The sequence below is a fragment of the Solanum pennellii genome, chromosome 11, assembly GCF_001406875.1.
Source record: "Solanum pennellii chromosome 11, SPENNV200".
NCBI lineage: Eukaryota > Viridiplantae > Streptophyta > Magnoliopsida > Solanales > Solanaceae > Solanum > Solanum pennellii.
The window spans coordinates 3,037,609-3,049,305 of NC_028647.1; the positions used below are offsets into that span (position 1 = coordinate 3,037,609).

Below are 11,697 nucleotides of genomic sequence, written 5' to 3' on the forward strand. Positions count from 1 at the left end.
TTCCCCCCCCCCCCCCCCAACATTCTATTTACACCAAAAAAGAACAAGCTAAGACAATTCATCCTAATTTTCTCGATAGAACTGCTAGTGCCTTCAAAATGTCTACCATTCTGTCCACCAAATGCAAGCAGGATTGATCTTCCACCAGTCCTCCCCACCTCTATTCCCAATACTCCACTAATTGTTCAGCAACGCCAAAGTAGAACTAGGTATTGCCCAAGTTATTCCCAAAATACAAAAGATTATGTGCCACAGATTTATAGTTGTCCTGCAGTGTAGAAATAAGTGTTCATTGTTTTCACCCTCATGTTCACACAAAAGACATCTTGAACAAATCTGAAGACCTCTTCTTTGTAGCCTATCGTGAATTAGGTAAGCTTTCCAAATCACCAACCAGACAAAGAATGACACCTTCATAGGAATATTTACTTTCCAGACTTGTTTTCAAGGCCAATTCTCCTTTACAGGGCCTCTTTGATTCAACTGCCAGTATACTGATTTTACTAAGAAGGTCCCTTTACTGTTTAGTTTTGTAATCTATGGTCTGCCCCAGTTAGAATCCTAGAACAGATAGCTCTCCATAAAAAGGTACGTTGAGTAATTGAAAGAAGAAAAATCAATATAGACACATAATCACATGACTGATGCTGAAAGATCAAAATAACAAGACCAGTAAATTTCGATTGCACCATTGCCGATATTGCTACATAATAACCTCAAAAGGTGCGAATTGAACCGCACATAATGCTGATGGCTAACAGATACTATTACAAGAGCGCTAAACAAAATGCTCAATATAATCTTAAATATCAATAATGGCAAATATATCACAACTACGAAATATTGAAACAAGCATAAGATAACAAAGTACGGTGATATCAGATATTAGAGGGCAATTGAAATCCCATTGACGAACATTCCCAAAATTTCATCAGAATGACTAAGTTTTGGTAATCAGGAGAAATTCATACATCAGAACCACAGCTACCGTAAGCTAATTGTGATTTAAGTTCTAAAAAGGAAATTGATTCAAAGTCCTATTGTGAACAATATTGAACTAGTAGGCATTGCAACAACCCATTCTAACCGGAACAACAAGCAATGGAAAGACATTCACATTGTTTAAAAAATAATAAACACAATAATCTGACTTCAGAAAGCAAATTTTCCAGTTTAGTTTCTTCAAGTAAGACAACAAATAGACACTAAAATAACAGATTTAGCATGACATCAAAGAAGACAGTTCCCTTTTGCTTAAATTCCTTCTCAGGCATGTTAAAATATTTCACAGCGGTAATAGTTCAAGGAATGATATGTTACCTCTTTTTTGACAAGTCTCAAAAACTCATGACGCTCCAGGCTTACGGACTGAAAGAATAATCAACAAAGCAGGCCATGATCAGCAAAGATCCATTGTACAAAAGAAAATCTCCGGCAAAGTACTTACAGAAGCCGATGATAGAACAGCAATCGCACGACTGAGCTCACAGAGCTGCTCTTGTTGATCCAAAGTTTTTGTTTTTTTTAGTTCTTCTGCTTCTTTAGCTGTTGCAAGAGTCATCTCTTCCAAAGCTACATCCTTCTGCTTATCTTTCATCTTAGCCTGCTCTTCTTCTTCCTCCTCTTCCTCCTCCTAAGAGCAACGATTTTAGAATTAGTAGGCTAAAGAGAGTTTTGGAAAAGGTAAATAATTTTATTAATAATGGGAAAATCACACACATACAAGCAGTAAACCAAAATGTAGATTTACATAAGAGTATGATTCTCTATGACACCCAATATTCTCTACATATTGTAGCTTCATCGGTGCACCAAAAAATAGACTAGAAAATGAGAGGCTAATCCTCAAAGGAACATAGTTCTTTCGTTCCACAAAGATGCTTCTCCAACACATGCTACGGAATAAGATATCTTTAACATCATCACATAATTTATTTGAAATCTGACACTGTAATATCCACATTTAAAGTGGAAAGAGATATGGAAAGCAAAAGCTTCCTTTAAAAGTGGTATGCTTTACTTGGTTAGTAGTAAGGAAAGAGATATGACACTGGCAGATGAGGTTTCATGACCCATAAAGTTCAAAAAGAAGACTAAAAGGACAGACGGACTAGAAGCAGTGTTCAGTTCACTATATCATTCACTTGCATGAGTGTTTTCCCATTAACTCGTCTTACCAATTTTTCATTCTTACGCTATCAGTCAGCACAATAGAAGAAGCAAATTTTACCTTGATGAGCTCTTCCTCCATTTCTAAGAACTCTAGCTTTCTCTTCTTTTCAGCAAGAGCATCTTCAGATGGCAAAGATGTAACTTGAACAGTGTCAACCACCTCATCTGGCAGTGATGAAAGTGTAGCTTGAACAGCTTCCTCTGGTTTTACTTTGCCTGACACTGTGAAGGCTCTGCAAGAATAAAACAACACAGTCACATGCTAAGTTGATCATCTATATTACAAGATCCTGGAAATGGGGAATGGAATTACCTAGAAAGGATTAATAAAGAAGATGGCACTGAATGGTTGAGTGATAAGTCCAGCCAATCTCGCAACTACAAAGATATTAACATGCAAGAATTCAAGATAAGTCTTTTGCACTTTCACAATGAAGCCAACATATTGAAGTTCACAATCAGGATCTGAATATGCTAGCACTGGAGATTGAGAAGGAAATGCAGAATGTTGTGCTTCCATACTTCTGTGAAATAAATACTAGCTTTTATTTGCCAAGGTCATGTCTATCTGCAAGCTGGTGATATTTAGACTGTTCTAAATATTCTTTCTAGAAAATAAAAAGAGTGAAACAGAAACAACAGCGAATTTGCATCCACATATCAATCTTCTCTTTCTCAGATTAACTGTTCTGGCATATACTCCATTCAAGGCAATTGATCCTTGCATATAATATGAACACCGTCAGGGTCCCATTGTTTGATGTACTTAAAGCACTTCCTTACATGGTCCGATAGCTTCAAACTACTCCTAAGATGGCTTGGAATACTTTGGGTGATCACAGGCAATGCAGAAAAGGTAATGTTCAGCAGGGATTGTTGCAGAACAAAGAGAAAACCACAAGCCATGGGATGTTGCTCTACTAGCACTTATCTAAGCTGAGAGAAAAATAAGAGAGCTTTTGAGAATGTAGAGATGAATTTTGTACAATTAAGAAGTTCCTCTTATTCCTTGTTTCGGTTGGTGCACCCATGAAGTTTCCTAAAGATTGGGTTTCGTTACTAAAAAACCATTTCTTTTTGCAGGTTTCTACTTTTTAAAATATTTCTTGGATACTGCTGATTATTACCCAAGCATCAATAAACTTATGACTTTAAAAAAAAAAAAAACTGTAGCACAAATACCAGCCTGGTTGCCATTTTCTGGAAAACCTTAGATCCCCTAAAAATTTACTTGAATATACTGATGCAAATCTAGTGGTGTATTTCAGGCAGCTAGAAAGGAAGGAGTACATTGTAGCCAAAGCCAGCTGCAATACCAAGCTAGCAAAAGATTTAGGGGAATACTAGGCATTGCACTTCCAGCGAGCAAACAGCAGTAATTGACTAGACACACATAGAGCAGAGAGAGGGGATCCTATAGGACAGCAACAAGAGGATTGGGAAGGGCACAAAGATGAGGTCTTACGAGAAGAATTGCCCCCCACCAAACAATAAATTCAAAAGCACCAAGAGATGCGTCCTTTGCTTTCAAGAGCATCAAATAACTTTTTCAAGAAGAATTTAAAGAGAAAGGAACACAATATTGTTTGAGAGACTGAAAATACTTTTGCATAATTGGTGAAACTTTTTTGTTTTTCCATGAAGTTCTGGAGTAGGTGTGATACTCTCTAGTCACTACTGATGACAAGAGGCTCTTTGTAGAGAATTAGGCTTTGAAGTAGGTTGCTTTACTTTTTGTATGCATCTATGAGGTTTTACTTTTCCAGCATTCCAATAAAGATTACCTAATTTTACAAAAAGAAAATTCGGAAAGGAGTCGTATCAGAACACTCGGAAGAACACACAGTTCTCTGGATAAATACTTGTCAATTTTGAATTTACCAAAGCCAAAGAGTACTTCAAAAGTAATAGAGAACATATCAAGTGTCCCATTAGTAGTTTCAAATTACTATACTGACTACAAAATCTAAACTAATATGACCAAATCCAGTAGTTTCTAGAGGATACACCAAAGTTGCAAAAATAAAGACACCAAAAGATGCAAAAATAAGGTTCAACCCACTATGCACAAGGTAAGAATAAATGCACCAAATCTCGAGATGCAGGTAGTTAATTTTCCCAAGTAAAAGGTTTACACAAGACTAACAAAATATCAAAGCATACCTGCTGTCGCATTTCTTCTACTGAGAGTAATCCAAGTAAGCCTCGTTCTCGACAGGCTTGACGTAGCTCGTCCTCTGAAAGGGACTCTACACCCTCTGCTTGAATCATCTTGTCATCGTTCTTGATCCTACAAAAGCAGCAAAGTTCTGTTATGAGAAGAAATTCTGCTTCTACAGCACATTCATCACAAAATATTAACCCATCTCCAAACTGAAGACTTATACACAAAGATCAAGTGGAAATCTAGCACAAAAAAAGCAACAAAAACTTAAGCTTTTATGGTGAGAGGATGCAAATTGCCTGCATATCACAGGTCTTGCATGCTCTCAATATATTGCTCAACTGTTCTGACTACAACTGTATTTTTTCTACTTCTGTCACTCCCTATGCCTTTTTCTGCTGATTCCCTGTTACCATCCAATGCAGCAATCCCCCAAGACAGAAGAACACCTGTTCTCCTAATCTGACACGGGATTGTTGTTACCTGGAAATATAGTAGGGACTCTATTCTCTTAACAGAACTTTGTAACGCATGAAAGCTACTATATATGAAAGGCATCTTACATAAATATGTCCCTTTTAACTTGGCCTCAGTTGGCATCTGTGCCCTTCAACTTTGGATGTGCACAAGTAAGCACGCAAACTTCTATAAAGTTGACACACGCGTCCGACATGACATAATACAAACCGAACAAGTAGACACACGCGTCCGACATGACATAATACAAACCAATTTGATCCCAGGCGAATTGTCATGTAGGATGGTTGTGGCTAACTGTTCAACCCTAAACAAATTTTAGTGTTTATTTATGCACACCCAAAGTTGGAGGGCATAGATGTCAGTTGAAGCTAAGTTAAAGGGTGCATTTATATATTATGTCTATATGAAATGACCATAAGAATGAAAACCAGTTCTTAGACAACTTGACCATACTAGTGAAGATCAGTTTATTTCTAAGATAAAAACGGCAGACTGAAGAAGAAAAAGATAAATGAACTATTTAGGCTTGAGTTATTATATTTAAAAGGGAAATACAGATCAGCTGACTAAATATTTGTTGAAGAAGGGGAAAAAACATAATTTGGAGAGGACGGCTAGACACAAGTTGACTCTAAATCAAAACCCATAATAGTGAAGACCAATTTATAATTCAGGAAAAAAAGACACAACTTAAGGAAGAAAATATAGATAAACTATTTAGGCTTGAGTTATTCAGAAGTAAAAAAGAAAATAGAGCAAAAATATTTGTTGAAGAAGAAAGATAAAGAACATAATTTGGAGAGAAAAGGATATATAATATATTATGCCCAAGTTAGCTCAAAATGAAAATAATGAGACTTACTTTTGGAGCCTCTTTCTAAGCATGAACCGCAAGTATGCATCAGTTCCAAAGGGGTTAATACCCATATATTTGCACATATTCACCAACCTCGGTCTGCATTTAATCAGTACTTAGCAATGCACTACAATATTTTAACCATCAGCAATACATGCAAGAACATTACCATTTAGTAAGAACAAAACCAAGAAAGTGTAATTAGGCAGAAACCTGCTGATATTATCCAGAGTGAGCTCATCATTGAAAAGCTTGGCAAATCCTAAAATTTCCTCATTAGATACACTAGCACCCCTTCTGACCTGGTCAATTGTCATATGAACATTTACATTTTATTTTATTTTTGACATAGAATCATATGAACATTTACATTTATAGTAGTTAGATAGGAAAGGGAGGGGAAAGAGCAGAGATAAGAGCTTTGGTTTTATAATTCGAGCTTTGCCAATTGCAGAAAAATACAGATGAAAGAAAAGCCAAAAGAGAAGTGACAAAAAAATATTTTACCTTATTCATGAATTCATCAAGATCCTCAGCTGTATTCTTTAGTTCTCCGCTTCGAGAGTTTTTAACTTCCTTTGCCATCTCTTTGACTGTTTCTTGTAGAAACTTTGCGTATTCAATCCTAGCATTCAGCTTCCTTTTCAGAGCCTCCTAAATTTTGAACAATTGAAACACAATAAGTACATGCATACACAGAGTTCAAGGGAAACAAAAAACCTACAAATTACATCCAACCGACCAGAGGCACCAACTGTTAGTTGAAGACACTAAACAACCTCCAAACACTCATTTTTTAACTTCAACATGGCACATGTTTTAAACTTCAACCAAATATTGTCCAAACACCTATAACTGGATTTCCCTGTTACAAACTTCCACGAGCAGACATATGTATATACAAGCCTATCAAACAGACGCTAACTAATTTGAAGTTGCAATTACAGCTTCCTAAACTTTCAAGATAATACTCATATCCTTCAACTTGCAAGGCAAAACAAAATACAACAGGCAACAACTATCAGTACAATCATGTGTGAAATTAAAGCTTTTGCTTCCACTAGGGGGAACAGACTTTGGATATTTGCATTAGTATATAAAATCTTGAATGCAACTTAAGATTTTGAGACGTGGGATGGTGCTGGGGATTGGATCATTAAATTTAACTTAATGAATAGTGAAGTCAAGGCAACCTCTACAAAAGTTGAAACATAATTTAGCCTTTATGTTTCCCTTCTGAGCATTTCCTGAAGATAAAGAGATCGGCAATGCCCAATAATTATACCAAAGAAATATATGATACTCTAAAGGTATAATATAACCTGCAGCAGATTTGACTATACCAAGAACAGAAAGATCTGGATTAACATGAGAGAATAACCAAATGAAAAGTTTTGCCCCCTACACCGATCCACTGATATGTTAAAGAGCTAAAGAGGATATAATGTTTTTCCGTATCTTTACCACAAAGCCTTTTCTATTCCTTCTATATCCAAGGACTCATATATCTTGAGAACTGGCTTATATCCAAGAGGTTTGGATTACAAAAAGCTTATACCTCTTCCAATTGAATTTGTCAAGGATAGCAATCATGACAAACTGCAGATGCTATTTCAGGAAGTAAAGTATTTCATGTGTTCCAATCCTTAAGCTTCCACAGAGACAAAGATCTCACACATCATGGAATATCTACACTACATAAAAGGGAGAGCAAATGGTAGCTGGGTAAATGTTTTCTCGAAGCGTGTCATTGCCTCACAGATATCCTTCAAATTAAGCGACTAAAGGAGTTTAACATTAAAAGGAAACAGTAATAATGTGAGAGATGACTAATCAAAGGAAACGTCTAGCCATAATAGAGGGTGTTTTTATTTGAAGGAAATAAAAAAGAAAGCAAATCAATATCTTTCCTATTTCAAAGAAAAAACATTTCATAGTTTTACTATCTTGAAATTATTTTACTTATAATTTTGCACGCACATGGAACTGTCACAAATTCTGGCTTCAGAGATAGAGAGAAGAATGAAGCATCAATCAAGTTTTAGCACAAAAGAAAATAGCCGCTGGAATAATTTGCACAATACTTGCCTCTTCTTTCATCTTATCTTGAAAGGTTGATGGCAGCATGTTGGGAAACAAAGCCAGGAATACCGGCAACAAGAGCTCCATAAATGGAACAATAATAAACACTGCAACAGGAACCAGCCTAAAAATATCAGCTGTTGTCCGTGTTAGTTGTTGCCTTTCCCTCCTGGAAAGACTCTTCCCCTTGGCTGTTTTCAACAAGAGCCTCGAACATATCCTAACATCAGCCCAAAGCAGTTTGGTACCCAACCAATAGTGTTGCATTGTTGATTTAAATTCATCCTTCCAGTGCCGGATCTTCTTTGCCCAGTCTTCCCTAGAATAAGTGAAAAAGTGACTTAAGAAAAAGGTATAGAACACTATCTATCTGTTGAACAGGAATAAAGTATAATTTCAACCTGCTCATTGAAGCAACGGCTCTCAAAGCAGGACCAATCCCTAATAACACTGCCCAAATTTTCTTTACTACAGTTTTAATACTGATCTGCGAATCTTGCAGCTGTTTGGATTTTGCTTTGGCTTTGGCCATGGTTAAATCCTCAACTGCTTCATCACATTCTTCTGGTGAAGCTTCTTTCTTCTGTTTAACCGCTGGTTCTGCATCCTTATCATTTCCTTTACCAAAATCAGGTTGACCTGCTGCAGCTGTCGAATATTGTTGTTGGTGTATTATCCACCTGGCCCCCAAAGTAGAAAGAGACCCGCATCTTCCTACTCTAAAACCCAAGGCTGGAACTTCAGATGAGTTGAGTAGGACATGCTTTCCCCAAACTTTTAGTAACTCATCTTTGGTAGACGGACTTGAACTTCCTTCATTTCTGTTATCTGCATTCTGAGGTTGATGAGTTACCATAGAGCGCCAATCCCATGAATTAGACGCCTTAGATGATCCCCAGTTCTCATAGCTCGAAAAAGCTCGAATGAAGGTGTGAGGTTTCTGAGTAGAATCAAAGAGGTTCCTCTTCCTTCTCAATATTGCTCTTGAAGCCATTAGCAAAAACTTCTACTTTGCATAAAAGCTCATATAACGTATCCCAGAAATTATTTGCCTAATGCCAGCCTGACCAATAGAACAGAATATACCAAATAAAAGATTAAAATTCACTAAATACATGGAATCATATAAGCATTTCACTCAAGAGAATTTTTTGGATCAACTAGTTAGACAGCAAATGCCAAATCAGCTGTTCACAGAATCACATATCCACACTATTCCTTTTTCTGCAGCTACAGAAACCTTCACAATGTTATATCACTCATCCCAAATCTACCAAAATTATTACAAGCAAGACATTTCCACATCATACTTCTTCCCCATTATCCCAAAAAATTCAGTTTCTAAAACCAGCTCATCGCCCTAAACTTCACCTCTCCTTTCCAATATTTTAACTTTCACTTGTAAAAATATTAAATTACTAAATGCATAATAATAAACTGGACCAGCTGCAATGTGAATGCACTAACTTCAAATGATGAACAACAATTACGTCAATTCTTTTGTGGCTAGAAGACAATAATATCAATTCTTTTCTGTGGCTAAAAGACAGTAATTACATTCTGTTAGACTAAACACTGCCCATTTCTCCCTTTGTCTCTACCGCAAAAGAAAAGTCAAAATCTATGTCGCAAACCAAAACGCCAAATTCATTGAATCATATATCCACGCAATAAAAGACAATAGTTACATTCTGTTGGAATAAACACTCTCCGTTTCCCCCTTTGCCTCTCCCGCAAAAGGAAAGTCAAAATCCATGTCGCAAACCAAAACGCCAAACAAGCTGTTCTTTGAATCACATATCCACACTATAAAAGACAATAATTACATTCTGTTAGAATAAACACTCTCTGTTTCCCTCTTTGCCTCTCCCACAGAAGGAAAGTCAAAATCCATGTCGCAAACCAAAACGCCAAACCAGCTGTTCTTTGAATCACATATCCACACTATAAAAGACAACAATTACATTCTGTTAGAATAAACACTCTCTGTTTCCCTCTTTGCCTCTCCCACAAAAGTCCATGTCGCAAACCAAAACGTCGAATCCGCATGCTCGTTGAATCACATATGCACACTATAAAAGACAATAATTACATTCTGTTAGAATAAATGCTCTCCGTTTCCCTTTTTGCCCGCAAAGGGAAAGTTAAAATCCATGTCACAAACCAAAAATGCCAAAAGCTGCGTGCTCGTTGAATCACATATCTACACTATAATAGAAAATAATTACATTCTGTTAAACTAAACACTCTCCATTCCCCTTCGCTTCTCCCGCAAAAGGAAAGTTAAAATCCATTTCGCAAACCAAAACGCCAAATCAGCTGCTCGTTGAATCACATATCCACACAACTCATTCTTCACAGCTACAGGAACCTTCACAATGCCATAATACCATCCCAATCCACAAAAACAACTACAACCTAAACACTTCCTAATTCAACAACTTCCTCCTCATTATCCAAAAAAAATCAGCTCTATTTCTACAACCAACTCCCTCAACCAAATCACACATAACGTATCCATTTGCTTATCATCCATAAACACAACTCCATACAAGCAAACCAAAACTTAATCCAAAAATCCAAATCATTTCGCACTACCTCACTCAACTCAAGCAAAAATACAGTAAAATGCTCAATGTATGCATTGCAAATAAGAACAATCAACTGTAAGCTAAAATTACATGAAAAAAACCACAAAAATAGTATCAAAAATCAACAAAAAACAGAAAAAAAACCGCTCTGACCTGAAATGATGATCGATAAATTCGTATTTTCGAATGAAAACCAAATCCGCAGTGATGAAGAATTGATTTTTCACAAATTAACAATTTTGTAAAAATCAAATCGTTTTTTTTTTTCGTGCGTAGAAATTTACAGAAAATTTTGGGAGAGAGTGAGTCTTCGCGGTAATCAATTTATAGTAACAGCGAACACTGGAGTAGGGAGCAAGAATATTATTTTTTTTTTCCGAGAAATGAGTATAAAGCTACTAAAAAGGTGAACTGGGCCGGGTTTTAAATACATGGGCTGAATGTATTGGGCCATTATGGAATTTGTTTGAATTTTTGGCCCAATACTTTTGTGCTCGATGAAGACCGATGATTTACTAGAAGTAAAAATTTAAGGAATCCCATAGTGTAATTCAATAATTACACTCTGTCCCGACAAATTTAGTATTTACTAAAAATTCCTTAAAATTGTTGTGCCGTGATACTTTAGACTCTAGTGATACATGGTAAATGATACATGGTAAGTTTAAACTGTTAAGAAAAAAATGGGGAAAAAACGGTACATTTAATCTTGTTAACTAAAACAGCTTAATTTACGGTAACAGATCATTAATCAGCATTAAATCAGCACGTAATTGGATATTAATTTCAAAATTTGAAAATCAAAGATTATATCATCTATTTTGAATACATTTTTTATGAACAATCTGTTAAATTTCGAACTGCAGTAATTTTATTGTTGTTACTGTGGATTTTTCAAGATGAATACATCAATTTTGATGAGACATTCCGGAATTTGGGTGAACGAATTGCAGTATGAAAGTTACAAAATCGACGGAATCGTTGTTGGAGATTCAATTTCATTTTCTAATCTCAAAGCAGCAATTGCAGCCGAGTTGGATATTGATGTATCAGTGCATTGACTAAACATTATAACATGTGATACATATCTAATACATGTATCAGTGCATCGACTAAACACTGTACACACTGATTCTATATGTATCATCAAGCACAGTTGATGACGCAGTTATTAAACTTAGTTAATGATACATTATAACAATTTTCAAAACCTCATGATACATAGAAAATATTATGATACACAACAAATTCATGTATCAATGCATCATCTAAAACACTATACACACTGATTCAAAATGTATCAGCAAGCACACTTGATGGCGCATTTATTGAAATTAATCACTGATACATGA

General features: G+C 36.0%; 1 protein-coding gene across 1 annotated transcript in view; it reads right to left on the reverse strand.

Moving 5' to 3' along the window:
* The window catches only part of LOC107004853 (mitochondrial proton/calcium exchanger protein), a 14,814-nt gene extending 4,103 nt beyond the window's left edge, over positions 1-10,711 (reverse strand). Inside the window, exons 1-11 of the mRNA XM_015203234.2 lie at positions 10,499-10,711; positions 8,156-8,817; positions 7,761-8,073; positions 6,180-6,326; positions 5,886-5,974; positions 5,679-5,771; positions 4,336-4,462; positions 2,486-2,550; positions 2,231-2,405; positions 1,448-1,633; positions 1,321-1,368 (exon numbers count right to left, since the gene is read on the reverse strand). Of these exons, the coding sequence (XP_015058720.1) occupies positions 1,321-1,368; positions 1,448-1,633; positions 2,231-2,405; positions 2,486-2,550; positions 4,336-4,462; positions 5,679-5,771; positions 5,886-5,974; positions 6,180-6,326; positions 7,761-8,073; positions 8,156-8,748 (1,836 nt within the window). The 5' untranslated portion in view covers positions 8,749-8,817; positions 10,499-10,711. The remainder of the gene's footprint in view (positions 1-1,320; positions 1,369-1,447; positions 1,634-2,230; positions 2,406-2,485; positions 2,551-4,335; positions 4,463-5,678; positions 5,772-5,885; positions 5,975-6,179; positions 6,327-7,760; positions 8,074-8,155; positions 8,818-10,498) is intronic.
* Between the last annotated feature and the right edge of the window lie 986 nt (positions 10,712-11,697).